This window comes from Narcine bancroftii, chromosome 9 (genome assembly GCF_036971445.1).
Source record: "Narcine bancroftii isolate sNarBan1 chromosome 9, sNarBan1.hap1, whole genome shotgun sequence".
NCBI classification, from domain to species: Eukaryota; Metazoa; Chordata; class Chondrichthyes; order Torpediniformes; family Narcinidae; genus Narcine; species Narcine bancroftii.
In genome coordinates this window covers 18,084,271-18,107,165 of record NC_091477.1, presented here as the reverse complement: position 1 = coordinate 18,107,165, position 22,895 = coordinate 18,084,271, and the positions used below count along the sequence as shown (strand labels likewise).

Here is a 22,895-nt window from a genome sequence, read left to right as displayed (position 1 = left end):
ATTGAGTGTGATCGTGGAGGAGATGTTGTTACTCAACTTCACTGACTGTGGTCAATTAAACAGTAAGTCAAGGATCCAGTTACAGAAGGGGTGCTGAGACTGACATCTCAAAATGTGGGAATGAGGTTGCTAGGGATATTGGTAATGAAGGCAGAGCTGAAGTCTATGAACAGCAGTCTGTTGTGTCTGATGGGAAAAATTCAGTGTCTGAACACAGGTTGAATGAAGATATAATCTTCTTTGAAGCACACGCAAGGGGATCTCAGCAGGGATAACATATTCTCAATCACACAACACAGTGCAACCAGTCACATCGGATTTAACACTACCAATACCAATAACTACTAACACTGTCACAAGCACAGTACAACCCAGTCACATCAGACTTAATACCACCAATACTAACAAATGTTTATACAGACTGATCATAGCTAAAGACTACAATGTGCTACCTGTAGTTCTTGTCTAATATGGGGATGGCTCAGATGTTATCTACAACTACGAGTAATACAACAGCCCCAATCCCTATGTAGTGCACACCTTACCAGCGACTCCTCCAGCATTGTCCATAGTAGGGTTTGTATCAGGGCCGAAGAGCTAAAGAGGAAGAGCTACTGCACATAGTGGACTTTATGGTACAGTAAGATGGAGAGTCTGGTCCACATAATCAGTAGGTGATTAAAGGGGCCAATGGTCAGGTATATACTAATGGGTGGGCAGAGTCCAACCTTGATTGGCAGGTGATGTGACATCTGACTAGGTTCCAAACGGAGAGGCCATGTGACCCTCCAAAATCCACATCCCCACCAGGTTCCAGGCAGGGAGGGAGCCACATGACACAGTACCCTTGGCATCCAGGTGTTCCAGGACTGAGAGGAGAATCAGGAAGATGACAGTTAGCCTTGGATCTCTTTGGATGGTAGGCAAATTGAAGTGGTCAAAGCTGGTTGGTAGGCTAAAGTTGATATGTGCCATGAGCAGACTCTCAAAGCATTTCATGACAGTAGAAATCAAAGTGACTGTTGGTTGTCATTTAGGCCTTATTGTTGTGATGATCAGCTTCTTGAGGCAGTGGGAACTGTGATCTGTTGCAGAAAGGCATTTAAGATTAAGGAATTTGAAGCTAAGATGAGTTAGTGTAGTTAAGATACAAATCAGCCCTTTGTTCATATATTCGGATTGAAATGATCTGATGTGCCAACTACTATGAAACTAAACAATAATGAATCAATAATGAATCTACCTACATTCCAATCCCAGTGAAGGTGGCATATATTCCATTCACAAAACCACTTTTGCCATTCATATCCTGGACATACCCTTAACAAGTCTGATTGTTTTCATTCTAAATTTCAAATCCAGTATCCTTCTTGTCTTTCTCCCTCCTCACCCCCCCATCCCTCCTTCTCTCCCACTTCCCACCAATCTCCTCACCTCCATAAGCACCAATTGTAATCCTTTATAAGCTGTTGACTCACTTAGTTTTACTTTCAACACTCAAACCAAAATGAAGCCACTCTTTGTTTTCCTTTCACAAGGAACCTACACACTCAAGCGATTTCCTGGCAGAACCAGAAAATGTCATCAGGAGAGGCCTTGATGTTCTTTGCTTGAGTGGTTGGGAAATCTGCTATTTGAAAAATCTGGACTGTATTCTCAATAGTTATTGCATAAATTGATAGGAGCCTGTTATTTTACATCAGCATCAATTCTCATCTCTTCTTCAGCTTTTGGTTCATTTCTGTTGTTTCTCTGGCACAGAGAGACTGGAAAAAAAAAAGTGAATAATTTCTTCCAAGACCACAGCAAGCTCTTGAGGTCAAGCATTGACTATTGGAGTATTGATCATTATTTGAAAGTACCTTCCAAAAAGCTGGTCAAATTACAGCTGTTTTCCCTGAATCGGGAAAATGTAGTTGGACAGTTTGAAAGTTGATATTGGGTTGTCAGACCCAATTTAAGACTGAATAACTGAAGACATAAATGATAAGCAATTTGCCAGAAAAAAAGTTTCATTTCTTATCACTGTACTACACATATTTCCAACCGAGTTTTTGTATTAAAGTAGAAAACAGTAAACTTCAATTTGATCCAGATAACTCATGGCAGAATGGATTTCTGTATCAATTATTGAATGACACGTTCCAAATGAAAACTACTTACAGAGAGAATGCATGTAATTGACAAGGTATTAGTGAATGTGTTCATTTTCATGATGTGAGTAGTTAAAAAAGTTATATTTTTAATGTGGAAAATGTTATCTAATTAAGGAGTTTGAAATTTAAAATGAATAATTTTAAAGGAGGTACTTGGTATTTCCAAGCAACAAAATTTGTATTTCACAAGCATGAAAACTCCGGGGAAATCCCCACCACACTGATTGCGTAATGAGGGAATTTTCCAGTCTTGAGTCTTATTTCTAAAATATTAGCCCCACATTAGAGGTTCTTTTTCTCACTTTAGGGCAAAGTAGAAGACTAAAGGAGGTTCCTTCCTAGTTCCCTCAAAAAAAGCTCTTCATCCACTTCTTCTGAATTCTGCCCCATATCCCCTAAGAGTGTCACTGGCAATACTTCAATCTGTTTCTACCATAAAAGCACCTTATGGACCTGCACAGTGACCTGATTGTTGGGCTTTGAAACCATTGTGATATAGCTCCAGAAGACTCAGCAAACAATAAATATTTACTGAAAATTATAGGTCTGATCTGTACTGAACTTCCTAATGGAACGACTATAGTCTGTCTGGGTCAGTAGCACCATCACACTGAGCAATGGCACCCCTCAGGGCTGTATGCACAGCCCACTCCTGATCAATCTACTGATCCACAACTGCAAAGCCAGATCCAGCTCAAAGTTTGCAGATAACACAGAGAAGAGATGCAAAATCTCATGATATGGTGCGAGAATAACAACCTAAGTCTCAACATATACACGACAAAGGAGATGATCGTGGACTTCAGGAGGACTCTAAAAGATTGATAGTGGAGAGAATAAAGAGCACCAAGTTTCATGGAGTTCACTTAAGTCGCGACCTATCCTGGATACATAGCATGTCCTCTCTTGACAGGAAGGCGTAACAGTGACTGCATTTCCTGAGAAGACTGAAGCAGGCAAGACCACTGGTCACCATCCTATCAACTTTCTACAGGAACTCAATCAAGAGCATCCTGGCTGGCTGCATCACAGTATAGTATGGTTGCTACAGAGCACTGAATCGGAGATCAATCCACAGGATCCTTAAAGCAGCAGAGAGGATCATTGGGGTCTCCCTCCACCACCCCCTTCCCATTAATGCAATCTAATGGAATCATTGTCTGTAGAGGGTGCACAAAATCATTGAGGACCCCTACAACTCTGCACAAAATAATTTCAGCTACTCCAGTTGGGAAAGAGGGACAGGAGTATCACAAGCAGTGCTACAAGTCTGAACCAGCTTCTTTCCATGGATAGTGGGACTGCTAAACACTCTCTCCCTCTCTCTAGTTAAAGGAGAGAGAGATACATGTGTATCATTTGTTCTGCATATGTATCGCTTGTCTGTATGTGCGTTGTGTTTGGTCATGTGCATGTTTTGCAACAATGCCTGGAGAACACTGTTTCACCAAGTTGCATTGCTAGCTGCAATGTGATGATCAATAAACTTTACCAATAAAAAGCAGCGTTGGGATGCAAGGATGTTTTTCTGGTTGGCAATCGGTGGAGAGCGGGTTGCCGGAGGGGTCAGGGCTGGCCCCGCAACTGTTCACAGTATACATAAAGGATCTGGAAGAGGGGACAGAGAGTAGTGTATCTAAGTTTGCTGATCCCACGACATTGAATGGAAAAGCAAATGTGCAGAGGATATGGAGAGTCTGCAGAGAGCTATAGATAGGAGGTAAGAAGAATAAGGGCCTCTGCATCAAAGTCATTATCATCTAAAAACATTTTAAAAACTGACTTGATCTGCAAAGACCTGCTTCATTGTCAGTGCTTCACACAGCTGTCATTGAAGTTCTTCAAGTATGACCTTGTTCCATCACATGGACCAGTTTTGTCATGGTGAAGGTTTTCACAACATTAAATTTCCATACTCCTGGATCTTTCTGACCTATCACAGGTGACATTTGTCAGTTTGAGCTATCTGCTGAACTGTGATGTGCCAAAAACATTCTCTGCCAATCGATGCATTAAATTCCTGTCCCTAGGGGAGAGTCCCAGTGTTTTCATTGCGACCGGTTTCTTAAAATGCAGATTCTTGTTGATAAGTTACATATGGACACCTGCACTATTCACAGAGGGATTTTAGCTTCTAAAAATAGAGAATGATTTCAGTATATAAATGTGCTGGCAACTGCACCACAAGGTGCATGTAAAAATGAGGTGGTAAACTGGTGAAGCTGTAATACCAGATGGCATATGTGCAGAATAACAAAACCTGTATTAGATAGATAGCCCTTCATCTTAACCTGTCTATGCTGATCAACTAGACCCACTTGCCTTCTTTAAGTCCATATTCTTCGAAACCTTTCCTATTCACGTACCTGTCTACATGTCTTCTATAATGATTGGATCAAAGCATGGCAGATCTTTCAGTCTTGTCATAAATAGTATTAGAAATTTAAGTGGCTCACTAGAGAAAGAGACTCCAAGCATATCTCCATCCTGACAAACTGAAAGGTTTGCAATCACATTCAGCAAATGGGTTGGGCAAAGCACCTCTTGTAGGGCCACAAGAGTAAACCAAGCTATCATAATGTAATAACGAGATACTTCCAATTCTAAGGGGACCAACATCCTGGCACAGAGGTTTTTTTTCTAGTCAGGAGGGTTTAAGCTTGATTGGCAGAGGGATCAGGTGAGAATGTAGATGAGATGGGAACAATACTGTTCTCAAAGAAAGCATGTTTATGCAGGAACGCAGCAAAGACCAAGTGTTTAAACTGTATTTATTTCAATGCAGGGATGTGGATTGGCTCAGGAAACTCTGGAGTGTTCTAAACATGCAGAAACATGACTGAGTGAAGGCCCAAGACAAACAGCTGAATGTTCTGTGTTACAGACGTTATGACCATGATAGAGGTCCAGATAAGAGAGGAGCAGATATAGCCTTTATGATGAGGGAAGACCTAACAACAGAGAAGTTCTGTGGGTAGGACTTAGAAACAAGATGGGAATAATTATTTTAAGGGACTATAATGTAGATGCCACAATAGTCAATGAGAATTGAAGGAGCAGATATGCAGGGAGGTCACAGATGACTGAAAGCACAATAAGGTAATATTATTGGGAGATTGTAATTTCTGTAATGTTAATTATGTGAAGATCTTGGGCAGGGTAGAACTCGTTGAAGAGAGAGGGGAGTAACATGGGACCTTCTCTTTGAGTACAGGTAGGACAAGTTATTGAAGTAACAAGTGATAGGGAGCACTTTGGGACAAGTGACCATTATTTTATTAGTTTTCAAATACTTATGGCAAAAGATGGGACTGGTCCACAAGGCATGGTTAGTGTAGCAGTTAGTGCAATGCTGTTGCAGCGCCAACAATCCAGCGTTGTCTGTAAAAAATTTACACGATCTCCCTGAGTCTGCATGGGTTTCCTTCAGGTCTTCTAGTTTCCTCCCATCTTTCAAATCTTTTGGGGGTTGTAGGTGAATTGGGTGCAATTGGGCGACATAGGCTCATATTTAAATAAATACTTAAATTTCCCAGTTTAGATGAATAATTCAGTAAAGGTTCTTTGTCTAACTGGTTTTAGAGCACAGTAATTCCATCCTACTTACACATGGAGGTCTCTAGAACTCAGCGAAATGGATTTTTAATTAATGTACTGTACTGTCAACTAGCATATAAAAGCCCTATAAAGTAAGTGAACATCTGTTAACATAATGAATTGCAAACACCTTTCATTTGCCATTGTCTGCAAAACTTGAGTCATTATTCTTAATGTAAGTGAAGGACTCATTTAATGTTTTAATTTTTCTGCAGGAGATTACGTTGTAATGTCAGTGTATTTCGATCTTAGCAGACGGATGGGGTACTTCACCATTCAGACCTACATCCCTTGCACATTGACGGTTGTTTTATCCTGGGTATCTTTTTGGATCAATAAGGATGCAGTACCAGCAAGAACATCATTGGGTAATGAAATTCTTACTTCATAACCATTAGCTTTATATGCATAAAATATTCAAATTATCCATTATCAAAAAGGCATTGAAAGTCTTAAAACACTGTATTCTAATTCAGCTGCATTCTCTTGCAAACTATTTTGTCTATTGCTGTTACCATAAAAAGTCAAAGAGTGTGTAAAGTCTTGTATATTCTTTCTTGGACATATTTGAATAAGGGAATGAAAACTCTGCATGTTTTGTTTTATGTAGAGGATTGAAATGAATTAATGCAGATATGGGAATATTGTGAAATGAGTTTGCAGTATGTAATGGGAGTGATACACCCTAAAACTAGTCGATCTCCATGAGATCCAAAAGTTGCCTATCCATTTAAATGTATTTAACCTGGAATTTCTGTCAAAAGTTTAATTTTGACTGGTGGCAGCAGGGTTTTGACATGGAGCCTAGATATTATGTCTTGAAGTCATATTTTGATAGCTTAATTTTCAATTTATTAGCCTTGATGAATTGCTGTTCATACACAAGAACTTATTTAATCTGCAATTGCCTTGATATGAATCAAACCTGTTCGTTCAACAAACCATGTATAATTTGAAATTTAAGTCAGAAATGATGAACTGCAGAATTGGAAATTCAAAATTGTTTATTTTATCTTCAGTTAAAGGAGACAAAATGTTCAGGAATTAACATAACAGTTAAAATATTTACTTTTCACTTTAAGAAGCATTTGATCCTGGTTAATAAAGAGTTTATGATCGAACTGTATTTTTAATATACAATGTCCATGTAAATAAATGTATTGAAATATTCAAATTGTTGTTAGAGGGTATCAAGCTCGAAATGTTCTCCTTTCAATGAAAATGAGTATCATGTAATGAAATCACCTTATTGGGTATTAAATTTTATAGTATTGCAGTTATCCAGAATTCAAGCAAACAGTAAAAAAATTTTGTTGAAAATAAATAGGCAAAACATATGAAAATTTAAAATGCCGTGCCTTGCTGTTAGTTCACGAATCACGCAACATGACATCTCAAGCAACTGCAAAATTCACTTAGCCAGCATCTACCAATCTCCAGAGGTGTCGGATTCCATGGGTTTTACTCTATTTCAAACCAGCTTCAAACTGTATTTGATAGTTTTGTCATTTGCTTTGGTTCTCGTAACTGGCAAATAACCAGATTAATTCCAAAGCAAAATTTAATATTAAGCATGAAACTCACTACTGGAACTCAGTGTAGCATCTGTGGAGGCAAAGGGATTATTGATAGTTTTGGTCAAATCCTGAGAATGTCGATGGAAGGTAGCCAGAATAAGGAGGTGAGAGGGAGATGCAATATTTGGAACCAAGTGAAATGGGGATGATGGGCAGATGGAGCCAGTTGGGAGAGGCAGAAGGGTAAGGGGCTGATGGTGAGAGATGATGGCTGAAAATGATGAATGAATCTGTTAAGGAAAACAGGATGGATGGAGCCACATGAGGGAGGGAAAGGTCGAGACAAAAGCTGGAATGTGATTTGTGTACTAAATAAGGGAGGGGTTAATAGGGACAGGCCAAAGGAGAGGAAACAGGTGGATAGGCATGTGGGTAATGAGCAGATGGAATGAAGTGCGGGAGAGTGACAAATCTAAATGAAGGATGAATAAAGGGAGAGATTACCTAGATGGACAAGATAAACCAGGAAAAGGGACAGGAAAATGAAGGTTTCCCGAAATTGGAAAATCTAATGTTCATACCATTGGGTTTCTGGCTACCCAAGTAAAACATGAGGTATTATTCTTTTGTGTGCAATATCTTGTGTCTCCTCTTAATCATAGTGTCGAGAGAATGGGCCACATCACAATTTTCTGCAACATTAAACCATGTCATCTATACATGCATCAGAAAAAAAGTGCTGATTTATCTTTTTAAAAAATAAATTCCATGAGAATGAATTTAATTCTGTATTTGAGATTTTTTGGGTTGTGTTTATAAGGGCAAACGTCAAAATACCTCTGAAACAGAAGTTGCCTGTATTTTATTTGTTTGTTAATAAAACATTAGAGTTGCTCTTTAATTATGATATTGGTGATATTATTTTATATTTGTGCAAATACTTGATGTCCCACTGTGGATCAAAGCCAATTTATGAATTGCATTTATTTATGGAAAAGCATGTCAGGCACTTTTCAAGCAGCAAAGACCCAAAACAGCAGTGAAGTAACTTGCCATCTTCTCATCTTTAGGCATCTATAGGTATTAGCCTGGATTACAGAAAAATGGTCTTGCTCTTGAATAATGCAGTGAGATGTTATATGACCACATGACAGGGAAGATAGGGGTCCAAATTTAACATCCAAAAACAGTCACTTCTGACCGTGCTGCCTCCTGCTGTACTGGACTGATGTTCCAGTTTCCTGTCTGCTCCCTTAGGTGACAATAAAAGATTTTACTCCATAGAAGAGAACGAAGATAATCCTGGTCAATATCAATTGCTGAAACAACAGTTACATTTGAGCTGGTTTAACGTTCTTTACAATGTCTTGAGATTGTAAAAGAACTATGAGCTTAGATTTTAGGTTCAAGTTGGCGGTGCAACTTTATGTAATGACACTGCTTCATTGGAAAATACTTTCACAGAGCCAAGGCATCTTAAAAATATGCTGCTGTAACGGCTGTCTGACCGCTGGTGCAGACCCAGGAGAGTGGGAAGAGGAGACACTGCACAGCTCGTCAGGGCTTTACTGCCCGATCATGATGCCAACAGCTTCATACAGGCTTTAAATGATCTGTTAAACGAACCAACAGTGGTTTTTAAAAATCCTGTAACCATAAAGGTCTGTGCCCAAGATGATAATGCCTGAGTTTAGCAGCTTACCATGAGGGGTGGAAGACTCTGGGAGACTAGCAGACAGAAACGAGGAGAACAACCCCCTCCCTACCCATTGAGAAGGAGAAGCATGGGAATTGACCCTACAGGATGGTGACCATGGCAGCTGACCAGCTAGGGAATAGGCAGCTGAAGGCTAACACAGGCTTCTGTGACTTACTTATGGGAACCAGGTTCCTGAACTGAGGGTACTGAGAGCAAGAAGGCATCCCGAAGGTCCTCAGGCACCAAAGGCTTCCCGATAGCATTAAAGTTTGGATCTGGAGCTGTGTTGCCGATGGTTTGAACTGGGGTCTGTGCAGCTGAAGAGGTTGCAGGAGCGGTGGAGGCTAAGCCACAGACACCCAATGTCTCTGAAGGGACTGTCTTGCTTCTCTTTCTTCTATTGTTTTGGTGATGGCGACTATTTGTTTGCCTCGTGACAGACAAAAGTTGAAAAAGTTGAAGAATGTCATGTAGATTCTGCTTTTAATATATTATGTGACAATAAAAGGAATCTTTAATATAACTATAGTGTTAATGTACATTGTGATAATGCCAAAAACCTATTCAAATCAACAACTTGAGCCAGTATCATCAGTTTATGTTCTGAAAGTGGATCTATAACCTTTATGCTTTATTTAGTAATTAATATGTGGCCAAAACATCTTAAAAAAGCAAACCCTCTTGGTCTATTATTTATTCACTGCACAGAACAAGTGTCAAAATATACTCAGAACATAGCTATCATGTAACATTGGTCAGCAGTGCTCATGAGATGAGAATCAGATCCAACGGGACCGCTAGCATATTTAATTTATCTAAAAGCTTTGAGGAAAATTTAGTTTATTTGATGAACAGAGCTCAAGTGCTTCCCAATCTGATTTCACCTTCATCCAGTGGGATCTATTTCAGAGAGAATTTTAACTTTCACAGTCAGATCCAAATAGATAGTTGCATCTCTCTTTGCTGGTAAATCTTTGACAATGTTTAAGCTTATTGATTGCCACTGAAAGGACAGTCAAATAAAGCAATGTAGTATATAGAGGTAAATCCAGGAACATTGGTGTCATCATTAAAATCAGTGATTTAAAATACAAGAGTATAATCTTCTCAGGACCACATTGTGAATTGACAGTACTAATGAGTAAAACATTGATAAACAAATAACGGTAATCAGAAATAAAGTGATATTAATAATGTACCTTCATCAGAAATCATTATTTGAAAATAACATTTGATATAATATGAAAAATGTTGACTAGAAACAGAATTTATTGTCATGAACAAGTCCTGAAATTTATTGTTTTGTGGCAGCATCACATTAAAAACATTTATATATAAACTATCTTACAAAACAAATAAAAATAGTACAAGAAAAAGTCAAAATGAGGTGGTGTCTATGATCCATTATTCATTCAGGAATCCAATGGCAGAGGGGAAGAAGCTGTCCTTGTGCCGCTGATTGCTCATTATCAGTTTCTTGTACCTTTACCGGGTGGTTGCAGAGTGAAGATGGCATGGCCTTGGTGGTGGGGGTCCTTGATGATAGGGGCTGCTTTCTTAAGAGACTGCCTCTTGTAGATGTCCTCAACATCTGCGAAAACTGGTGCTCGTGATGTCGCAGGCTGAGTTAACAACCCCTGGAGTATTTTTTTTTTGTCCTAAGCATTGGCACCTCCAGACCAGAGAGTGGTGCAACCAGCCAAAATGCTCTTCACGGTAAATCTAAAGAAGTTTTGGAGTCTTCGGTGATGTACTAAATCTCTTCAAGCTCCTCAGAAAGTATAGCTGCTGGTGAGATTTCTTCATGATAGCATCGATAGGGAGGCTCCAGGACAGATCCTCAAAGATGTTGACAGATAGAAATTTTAAGTTTTTGACCTCTCCTCTGCTGACCCCTCAATGAGGACTAGCAGGACTGCCTTCAACAGACCTCCTGAAGAGCATTGGATGATGGCTAGCAAATTGCCTTGCTATTGACATTCACATGTTATGAATGAAATAAAACATGTTGAAATACATTGAGGAGTCCAGAACCAACATGGGCCAGAGATTTGTATGGTTTATGGAGCCCATCCTTTCCTCCATGAAACAATAGATATTAATTCTCTAACTCTCCAAAAATAGCATTTAATGTTTAAAACCATCAAAGATATTTGATTTCTATGGAGAAATTTAGACTGTTGACATCCGATCTTCAGGTACAACTGTAAAAAGAATTTTCCAGGGATCCCTAGATCTGCTTGTTAGTCTTCAACAGATCAATAAGTTTGCCGAGACTCTGCATGGAATGCAAGCTTGAATTTCTCTTTTTGTATGTCATCATTCCTGCTCCCCACCTTACCAATGCTGGCTTCCTTATTACCTGTTAGGTAACCATACTGGGGTCATAGCAAGTTGATTCAGTTTAAAGCTGGACCTTTCTGGCTTGAAAACTATTTGTAGTTTTTTTGGAATTAGTGGTTGGAACCCTTCTGCCAACCATTGGCAATGTGTTCATACAGAAGATAAGCACACAGGAAAGCATGTAGTTGAATTATTTATTTTGTGTGAATTTTGACTGTATCTCTAAATTTGTATTACAACATGCATTTCCCAATGTTTTTAATTTTGTACGATGGAAAAGAGAACAGTGATTGAGGAAAGCTGAGGTATATGGGATGGTTGGTGACTTGGGAGATGTTTTGATGTTTCTCAATGCTCATTACCAATCAAATCATGTAAATAATTGGCAAAAATAGGCTTTTTATTATTGTATCAAAAAATAGAAAATGCTGAAACTACTCAACAGAAGTGGCAACATCTATGGAAAGAGAAACAGAGTTTATGGTGACTCTGTTTAGCTTTCTACTAAATGTTTCAAACATCTATTTTAGTTTCAGATTTCCAGCATCTGCAGTTTTTTGTTACCTTCTATGAAGTAGGCTCTCATCTTCTGACTGCTTCTCATGGCACTCCTGCAAAATCTTTGCATAGTGTTCTGCTCAGACAGAGTAGGTAAGATGTCATCAGCAAACTTCCCATCAGAATCTGCACAAATTTCAGATCCCATTTTCAATTGCTTGAGGGCCAAAAAATCCCACCTAAAATAACTATTAATATAGAACTAAATGGATACCCAAATATTTTAAGACATTTTTTTTTAAAAAAATTCTTTCACAAATTTTGGCATCTAAACCTCTTGAAGGATCATTTTCTTTTGCTACATGTTGAGGAGCCGCCATTCTTTTGCACAGTAAAAACTATGTTTCTGTTCGAGCTGTTTCATTAGAAGGGAATTATTTCTTTGCTAGGTTCTTTCCTCAACTAAAAAATACCAGAATGTGAGGCCAGATAATAGGGCAGAAGGCAGAAAGGATGATGCAATGGATTGTGGGTTTGTGACGAAGGACAGGCAAGGGAGGAAGCATAAATCTAGTCAATAGGAGAATTTGAAAGGTGTCTATTTTAATCCAAGGAGTATTAGGATCAGGATTGGCTGAAGCAGGTACAGGAGTTGAATTGTTTTAAAAGGGATAGGATGGGAGAATAATAGGTGGGGTGAGGGAGGGGGAGTAGCATTACTGGTCAGGGATATCACAGCTGCAGAAAGGGAAGATGATGTGGAAAGAGTGTCTGCCAAGTCAGTGTGGGTGAAAGTCAGAAATAGGTTGGGAGCAATCACTGTATTGGGAGTAGTCTGCAGGCCCCCAAAGAGCCCTTGGGACACTGAGGAACAGATAAGTAGGCAGATTTTGGAATGGAGCATAAATTACAGGGTTGTTATTAAAGGAGACTACAACTTTCCAAATAATGACAGGCAGGCGCCTCCTTTACTGCAAGAGGGATGGATGGGGGAGACTTCATCTGATGTGTCTGGGAGGGATTCCTGACACAGTATTTAGAGCACCCAACAAGAGGAGAGGCAATACTGGAACTAGTATTGGGAAATGAACCTGGTCAGGTGACAGAACTCTTCGTGGGGAAGGATTTTGGCAAGAGTGACCACAACTCCCTAAATTTTAGCATACCTATGGACAAGGATAAAAACAGACAAATTGGTAAAGTGTTTAATTGGGGAAGGACTAATAATGATGGGATGAGGCAGACATCATGGAGAGTAAATTGGGAACTGATGTTCTCAGGATAAAGCACAGAAGTAATGTGCAGGATGTTTCGGGATCATTTGTATGGGCTTCTAGATAGGTTTGTACCACTGAGGCAGGGAAAAGTTGGTACAAAAAAGGAACCTTGGTTGACAAAACAGGCGAGGGAGCCAGTTAAGAAGAAGGAAGAATACATTAGATTTAGGAACCCAAAAAACATGAGAATTGTATGGTAGCCAAGAAGAAACTTAAGAAAGGTCTGAGATGAGCTAGAAGGGCTTGACTAGTACTATTAAGGAAAAGTCTAAGACCTTTTTATGCTTCTGTGAGGAGCATAATGATGACAAGAGTGAAGGTAGGACTACTTAAAGATAAGTGGTCCAATGAGCTTGGAGGTGATGGAGGTTAGGAGGTACTAAATGAATACTTTGCTTCGTTCTTCACCAGAGGTCAGAATAGAACAACCTTATGTGCTGGGGCATGTTGAGATTAAAAAAGAGGAAGCATGGTTTCTTCTTAAAAACTTTAGGATTGATGCCCCAGTACCAGACGAGATATACCTCAGGTTGCTATGGAAAGGAAGAGAAGAGATTGCTGGGGCATTGGAGATGATCATTGCATTTTGACCACAGGGGACATGCTGGTAAATTGGAAAATGGTAAATGTGGTCCCCTTGTTTTAAAAAAAAGGTATATGGAGAATCCTGGGAATTATAGACCAGCGAGTCTTACATCAGTGGTGGGCTCACTATTGGAGAGGATTCTTCAGGACAGGATTTATGAGCATCTAGAGAAATACAGTCTTCTTAAAGATAGTGTGACTCTGTGAGGGGAAGGTCATATCTCAGGAGGGCAATTTACTTTTTGAGAGGCAACAGGGGAAATTGATGAAGGTATGGTGATATATGTGGTGCATATGGATTTTAGTAAGGTATTTGACAAGGTCCCCCATGGAAACTCATTCAGAAAGACATGGGGCATGGGATCTATGGAACCTTGGCTGTGTGGATTCAGAATTGGCATGTCTGAAGAAAGCAGATAGTAATAATGGACCGAAAGTATTCTGCCTGGAGGTTAGTGACTAGTGGAGTTCCACAGGGATGTGTCCTGGAATCCCTGCTATTTGAGATTTTTATAAGTATAGAAGTAGAGGGATGGGTCAGTAAATTTCAGAATCAGAATTTATTGTAATGAACAAGCCATTAAATTTGGTGTTTGCGGATAATACAAAGATTGAGTATGTTGTGGATAATGTTGAAGATTGTCGTAGGTTACAATAGCATATAGAGAGGACATAGAGTTGAGCAGAAAAGTGGCAGATGGAGTTCAATCCAGAGAAGTGTGAGGTGATGTAATTTGAAAGGTCAAACATGGAGGCAGATGACATAGTTAATTGTAGGATACTTAACAGTGTAGAAGAATAAATGGACCTTGGGTCCATATCTATAGATCTCAGGAGGTTGCTGTACAGGTTAATAGGATAGTTAAGGTGGCCAGTGGTATGTTGGGCTTCATTTATTGGGGGGTTGAGTACAGGAGTTGTGAAATAATGTTGCAGCTCTATAAATCTCCGGTGAGACCAGACTTAGAATATTGTGTTCGGTTCTGGTCACCTCATTATAAGAAGGGTGTGGAAGTAATGGAGAGAGTGAAGAGGAAATTTACTAGGATTTTGCCTGGATTAGAAAATTAATTTTATGATGCAATGTTAGCAGAGATAGGGCTTTTCTTTTTGAAACAAAGATGGATGAGAGGTGACTTAATAGATATCCTCAAGATTATGATAGCCAGCATCCTTTTTCCCAGAGTTGGAGTATCAAACACCAGAGCACATATGTTCAAAGTGAAAGGAAGAAAGTTTAGGGGAGACATCAGGGATAAGTTGTTAACACAGAGAGTTACGTGTGTCTGAAATGCATTGCCAGGGGTGGTGGTGGAGATTGGAACATTAGAGGCATTTAAGGGACACTTAGACAGCCACATGGATGAAAGAAAAATAGTGGATTATGAGTTGTGGAGGGCTTCATTTTTTTTAGTAGCTACATATAGTTTGGCACAACATAATACTGTAATGTTTTCTATATGATGGCTTCATTTGTTTTAGTAGCTACATATAGTTTGGTCCAACATAATACTGTAATGTTTTCTATATGATGGTTATATTTTAGTTCAGTAAAATTCCTGCACTAAAGTGTTATTTGTTTGCATTCATTGTAACTTCAAGGTTAAGATGAAATGAGCAAATGTGTGAAAATTTGCATTTCTAATCCTCTTATTCAAGTTACAGTTTCAAGACATGAATAATGAGATTGATCATATCTTTAGTCATGGATATTTTCTTGTTACAGGCATTACAACTGTCTTGACCATGACGACACTAAGCACGATTGCTCGTAAATCCCTCCCTAAAGTATCCTATGTGACTGCAATGGACCTCTTTGTCTCTGTTTGCTTCATCTTTGTATTTGCTGCTCTAATTGAATATGGGACTTTGCACTATTTTGTTAGTAACCGAAAACCCAGTAAAGATAAGGACAAGAAAAAGAAGAAGAATCGAGTATGTAACCTGACCACGATAATATTCTTTAGCATAATTATTGATATTAATTTTGCAAGCATGATAAAAATATCCACTGTGGTAGCAGTTGGCATGAGAACATTTCTTCCAAAGTTTAGTATTGGTTTTTGTTGTAGCAGTGATTATTTCAAGAGCCATATCACTGCTTTTAACAATTAAAATTGTTGTTATATGTGAACAAGCATGACAGTTTGCACTCTGAAGTTGGTCTTTTATGCTTCTTGATCATTTATCCTTCTACCTTTTGGAATAAAATGAGCATTTCGTTTTCCAGTTTAGTTAAATGAATAGATTTATCATGTAATTGATCTAATCTTGTAGCAACAGAAAAAAAATCGCAGAGTGCACTATTTAAATTTTTAGCATTATGTTGCACTTGTGCTTCGTGCTTGTGTTTCTATCAGTCCTTTAGTTGAAATTTCACTCCTATTACAATATTCAATATGCAATTTAACAAATGTAACTGTCAGTTGATTATTGCAACTGGACAATGCTGAGTAAATCACACCATCAAGCATTTTAAGTATTGCATTAGAAGTAAATGCATTTATTGTGTCCATATATAAAATAAACATTATGCGTATGGATAATGAGATGCATTTAATGTAAATATCCTTCTCAAAAGCAATTCCAAATTTCATGAAGTCCATGAACAAAAGCAACTGTAAGTCAGGTTAGATCTAGTTTCCTGTACCACCAGACATCATCTTTTACCTCTTGCTCTTTTGAGCTATAACTACTTCTGCTCTATTTGCACTGTGTTCATTATAAGTCTCTTTACGCAGTTTTCTGTTTTGTTTTTTGGAAAAAGCTTCTGCGGATGTTTTCATCAAAGGTACTTTATATTCATATATTAATGACAAAATATAATTTTAGGATGTATGGTTATTTCCGTAAAAAAATTATTCTTTGAATGTATGTCTGTTTCCCTCAGTTGCATGATTAATTTGTGTTAGTGTAATCTTGACTCTGTTTGTGGGTCAGATTTTGTTTCCTCTTTAGCCAACAGTTCTGTTGGTTGGCTGCAATCAATGAGTATGTCTTTATGTTTTGGATTTGTGTGCTTGTTCCCAGCACACCGGAGGTCAGTTTTCATCGCTGGCTTCACCAACTAGTCCAGTGGAATTTCATGCAGCGATGCGCTGTTTCTATTTGCCTATGATCTTCAACAAAATTTGGGAATAGTATAAAGGTCTTTTGAGTCGTTAAAAGGCCAGCATAAAAGTTTAAACAGGGCCTTAGTTTCCATCTTTTGAAGCCTAGTTACTTCTTGTTAGTCTATCAGCCACAGTAGCAAAACTAACAAGGCAATGAGAGTCAAATTTCTGCAGAATATAAGTCAAGAGTTGAGTCAAGTTTATTGTCATCTGATTGTACAAGTACAAGATGATGAAATAGCATTCTCCGGTCCTCAGTACAAAACAGGCAGACACACAACCAGACCTAACACACATACAGACAAACAATATATATGCAGGTAAAGTATTTGATCAATACAAATAAATAAATAAATAGATAGATAGATAGATATTGCTTTGTACATATGAGAGTTTTAGATAGTTAGTGTGAGCAATTCATTTGGTCGTTCTGCATTCTCACTGCCCGTGGGGAAAAAATGCCTCCTTAATCATCATTTGAGAGTGACTGCAAAACATGATCTGGCCAAATGTCAGAAGAAAAATGTATGTTCTTCCTGAGGAGAACATTTTGTCACATTTTAAATGTTATCTGATTTATTTTCCATTTAAAAAAATCTAATAGCTGAAAGAAAAGACCTGACTATAACCAAAACAGTGCAGTTTTGCAATGTATTAATCTGCTATTTGGCATTTAAAACCACTTTATTTTTCTCTTCTACAATCCTACCTGTGTTTTTTTTTCTTAAACTCTCTGGGTATCTTTTTGTAAGCCTTTCCATCTTCACAACAATCTCTTCCTTTTCGTTCCTTTGTAAATTAGCTCTGCAATTCCTTTCCCACGATTTGTCACATTTAATGGTGGGAATAATCTCTGACACCTGAAATAGCATGCAATGAAACATACATCTCTTCCTAGCATTCCCAGTCTCAGCCAGCTGTAGAACCAAAATAGCTGTTGCTAAATTGCCAAATTAAATAAGATGATAAACTGATTTCTCTAATTTTAATTGTGCTAATATCTTGACCATCTTTGAAGATGTCTAAATTATTAGTGTTGAAATCGCACAATTACATTTGCTCCCAGCGAGGAAAAGGTAGGACTAGTTCCACAATATTCTCTTCCATCATTGCATTTTCCCACTGGGTCATTATCTCTTGACTGCAAATAATCTCTTGATTTACAAGTGTTTGTGAATTCAATCCAAGAACTAATTCCTGGTTAATTTGAGTTATCTAATCCTGCAATTAAAATTTGTGTGCACTCAGTAAATTGTCATACTAATGGTTGAGGAAGGGCCACAGAAATATATGCATGACTTCTCAATACAAGAGGCAAAGTAGAGTTGGGGGAAAAATAGTAAACTGTTAAAGATGTACATTATACAGATGTGCATTATACCGTGAATGTAGATTTTTTTTCCACCGGTTTAAATCCATGTGGAGCATAAACATCATAATAGACCTGTTGGATCAAATTCAACATTGTAAGTACTTTATAATATATGGATTTGTAATGCCTATAACAGGATTCATAGTGAGAACAGCTGGTACAAAAAGAAGGATTTGCAACTCTAATTGCCTTTTGTGACCTCAGGGTGTCTCAAAGCAGTTCACAAATCCACAAAATACTTTACAAATGTAGTTACTGTTGAAATATAATAATAGCTTGAAACAGCAGGAGCAGAACAGTTAAGTTTATCCTTCAACCTTCACTGAACCTTTCATGTATCCTCTAATTAGACTCTGTACCAGTACTAAAATCCAAAAAAAATTCTCGTTTTTGACTCATGGTTGAGTTTATGACCCACATGATTTTCATTCCAATTGAATCATAAAAAAAATCTACACATTATGAATAAACAAATAATAGCCAATTTTCCATTGCCTGAAAGAATATACCCCAGACTTGGTGACAATTGACTGATCTACAATGGAGCTAGTCTCCCTGACTATGGCTAATTGTTTTGGTTGGAACTACCAGTGTTCCAATGTTCAACCATTTGCAATGAAGTAAATTAAAGGCTTAGAATCCAGTTGAATGAGAAAAGTAAGTTTTATTTTAAGTTAATTTAGTTTTTGTTGATATAGTTAAGTGGTTTACTCTGTTTAAACAAATCTTGGATTTTTTTATTTTCGTGAAAATCATTTTTTTATTATTCATGTTAATACTTCTATGAAAAACCTTACAACTTTGACAAGCAAAACTATGCCTATAGCTTTATATTTTGTTGAATCCAGTCCTGTCATTCTCTATGTTCAACCTCAGAATGGCTACCCCTTGGGTCTACACGGTGTCTGGACCTCACATCCTAACTCCAGGTTGTGTTGCAATGGTAGAAGCAAATACAAGGGTCAACTTCTAAATATTTTTCTCGACAATGTGTGGTGTACTCAGAAAGAAATTGCGAAACATTTTATATAAAGTACTGTTGCAATTCCACTGAATTGCAAACCAAATAGAGAGTGAATAATGACATTACAAGAGTAAACCATGATCTTTATTGATTCCATTATCAGAAATTAGAAGGACTTTCAATTACATCAATTACTATAAAGGTGTGCAGAGAGATAAGTAAAACATATGCAGAATCAAGGAAAAGAATAAATCCCATCTGTCCCGATCTCATTTTTAAACCTTGATTCTCCACAACTTGTTAATATATTTACTTTACTCAAGCCAACCAACACCCTTTGATATTTTTTGCCATTTATGGTTAAGTTGCAATAGTTAGCACTTCTTTGGAACATAAAAGGAAGTGAGAGGACTTACAGAACCCTAGGTCAGGGACTAATCCAAGTTGCTGGAGCTACTTACATTGCTATGAATATTGTTTCTGCAATACAAAATGTATTTCCAGGCCAAATACCAGAAAATAAATAAATTATACTGAATAAGAAGCAAAATATTGACCAATCACTTTCATTCACTAAATAAAATTCATTGGGGGGAAATGGGTTCTTTTGAAGATAAGTGTTCTGATTCTTTAGTTTTCTAATGAAGATGATTTAATTTGATCTGCCTCCATGATAAATTCACTTTTTCCAAATGATTTGTAGAATGTCAGACTCTAAGTATCAATAAGGCCAGATTGAACTTTCACTGTTAAAGCATCATCTTGAATCTTGCAATTCATTTGGAAAATTAATGCCGTTTCTCATCTTGGTTGTTTTCTTCTCACTATTGTCAGTCAATTGTAACTTCAGCTCGAACTAATGCAGTATCTTTATATGGTGTGTCACTAACATCTAAAGTGAGCAATACATTTTAAAGTTATTTCTTAAAAGGTATTGTTTTTGCCTGAAAATAACATTTTACTTGAGCTCTGTGGAATTGTAATAGATTTATTTGAATGAAATTTCTCATTAGCTCAAAGTGTAATTGAAAGCAAAGAGGAAGTAGTCAGATCAAAGCTCAGCAGTCCTGCGCCATTTTAGTTGTACACAGTAGTGGACAATTAAATAGCAAACAAGAGGAAGAAACTCCAGAAGCATCATCATAATAAAATATGGCAGGGTCAAGCTTATGAATTCTAATAATAAAGTACAAACATTCAAACCATGCTCAGCCAGAGTTGCTGAGTGAATTATATATGTTTTCTTCTTCGTGAGACATCACCACTGAACTCTGTGTACAACTAATTCAAATCACTCCATGTGATATCCAAAATAATTGAAAGCATTAACCATAGAAACAAACAATATGTCAGCATTAGGATTGAAGATTTACACTCCAGAACCTATTGTGTCCCTAATCAATCTTTTCTAGCACCTGACAATGCAAAAATATCTGCAGTAAAGTCAATGTACAATTTCACACCAATTGGTTTTGGAAGTTTCTTTTCCATTTTTACCCTTGATAGAAATTCTAGTCATCCAGAATATATGACTTAAGATATTGTGATTATGTTAAAAAATGACTTTAAATGGTCTAGAACTGGTTTAACAATTTTAGATTGATTGCTTAGTTGGAGAGGACTACTTTCATGACTTGCCATTTTTAAAGTGATGTGCTAATATCAAAAAGTAGATTACAAATATAAAATTCAAGCACATCTAACTGGGAAGCTATCTACAGATGCCACTAATAGTGAGTGTATTAACCATTTGGAGTGCAGTGTGTGAAGTGAATGGGATGGTGAGAGGCAGCATTTAGAAAGGGTATGCACAATTTGTGATCTAATCGCAACACATTTGTTAATGTATCAAGTAATTTTGAATTCATCTGAAAGGCATCTCATTGAGATGATGGCATTAAGTATATTTAGCAATGTAGCCAGATTTATTTCTTCTCAGTATAACAGCAGAGTGAAATTGTTCTCTTGGTGAATGTGTGGGCAAACAGAACCCATTTCTAACCCAAGTTGCACAGGATATAAAAATATAAGAGCAAACTTTTGTCTTGAAAATGCTGAACATCTGAAGTAAGAACAGAAAAAAAATGGTAATATTCATCAGGTCTGGTAGGATCTGTGAAAAGAGAAACAGAATGAATGTTTCAGGTGTATTGACCTGTCAATCAGATGACTACATTTTTTTCTTCTTTGAGTGTCCTGGCAAACTCTGTCAGGAATCTCTTTATCTATCCCCTAACTACACTTTCTCCAAGTGAAAACAAACATGTTTTTTCAAGTTTTAATCTGAAGCAACAGGGCATTATCTGCTCACAATGCAGCCTTCTGGATTTGATATCTAGACAACTCTGAATAACTAACTTCCTCTTTTTTTCAGAACTGGCCAGTTCTGCTGAAGGTTGCTTTATTTTCTCCACAAGAACCACCTAAATTGGTGGACATTTCTTACAGCTCTGCATTTTGTAGTTTTTACATTCTTTTGTTTGTGTTTGCTTTCTCTAACTTGAACCACTCATAAGAGTTGATTTCCTTGGTTCAAGTTCTTCCTAGCTGGACACCTTTATTGACTGATCACCCATTGATAGATCAACCCCTTGAAAACCTTTCCCTCACCTGAGACCTCCCTCCCTGTAAAACAGTTTTATGGGGAAGGTATAAAACAAATAATGATCATTTATGTGAGTGACATCAGCAAAAGATTATATACCTGAAATCTGAGCACCCAATCACAAGCCTAGGTGGCACCTGCTCTAAAGATGAAATGTTGTTCCTCAAATTAACGTTGAACTTAATTGGCATACTGTAAGACATTAAGTACCAAAGACCAAAATGAAAATGGACGGAGAATTTAAAGTTAATGGCAACAGCAATAGTGAATTACTTGCAGATTGGAGAAATGTATTTCACAGAATCATCCAATCAGCATTTTTCATGCCTAATCAAAATTCTGTAATATTGTGAGCAGTGAGTAAATTATTCCAAACTGAAAATAATTGAAGTTTCATATTGGGAAAACAAAATGTTCGTGGATACTGAAGAGAGAGAGAGTGGAGTTAAAAGAGCAAGTATTACCTCTTCTGCTAATGCATGTGAAAGTCATCGATATGAGCACTAGGAATATTCTACGGAAATGAGTTTCTCTGGCATTTTGTGCATTGTTCCAGTTTTCCAGCATCTTCTTGTTTGCCTATTGAAAGAATGTTCTCCATCTGTGAGGTAATGTTTTTTAAGTTCTATTTACTCACAGCACCTAATTAAAGATTATTTCTTGAATTGAATATAGGCACCTACAGTTGATATTCGACCTCGGTCATCTGCTGTTCAGATGAATAATTCCTCTCACCTGCAAGAACGAGATGAAGAGTATGGATATGAATGTCTGGATGGCAAGGACTGCACCAGCTTCTTCTGTTGTTTTGATGATTGCCGCACAGGGGCATGGAGGCAAGGGAGGTTACACATCCGTATCACTAAAATTGACTCGTATGCCCGGATCTTCTTCCCCACAGCTTTTGGTTTGTTTAACTTGGTCTACTGGGTAGGCTACCTTTATCTGTAAACTGGAAGAGCAGACAGAAACATAGGCCTTACCTGCTGCTGATCCATGAAGATCACTTGTAAAAAAAAAACACTTAACAGGAAATGTTGTACACTTTTAAATAAGTCTTACACAAATTGGAGATTGAAAAAAAAATCAGTGCATGTTTTTATTTCTGTGCCAAAATTGCTATGAATTACTTTTTAAAAAAAATGTATCTTTGGTGGACAATCGTGGCA

General features: G+C 37.6%; 1 protein-coding gene across 8 annotated transcripts in view; it reads left to right on the top strand.

Moving 5' to 3' along the window:
• The window catches only part of LOC138742835 (gamma-aminobutyric acid receptor subunit gamma-2), a 56,520-nt gene extending 33,843 nt beyond the window's left edge, over positions 1-22,677 (top strand). Inside the window, exons 6-10 of one of the 8 annotated variants that reach the window (XM_069897749.1) lie at positions 5,969-6,121; positions 15,399-15,607; positions 16,440-16,463; positions 22,181-22,183; positions 22,402-22,677. In XM_069897749.1, the coding sequence (XP_069753850.1) occupies positions 5,969-6,121; positions 15,399-15,607; positions 16,440-16,463; positions 22,181-22,183; positions 22,402-22,677 (665 nt within the window). Of the gene's footprint in view, positions 1-5,968; positions 6,122-15,398; positions 15,612-16,439; positions 16,464-16,905; positions 16,967-21,538; positions 21,581-22,180; positions 22,184-22,401 lie in introns of all 8 variants that reach the window. The other 7 variants (XM_069897751.1, XM_069897756.1, XM_069897755.1 and 4 more) reach the window with 7 other exon arrangements.
• Positions 22,678-22,895: the final 218 nt, after the last annotated feature.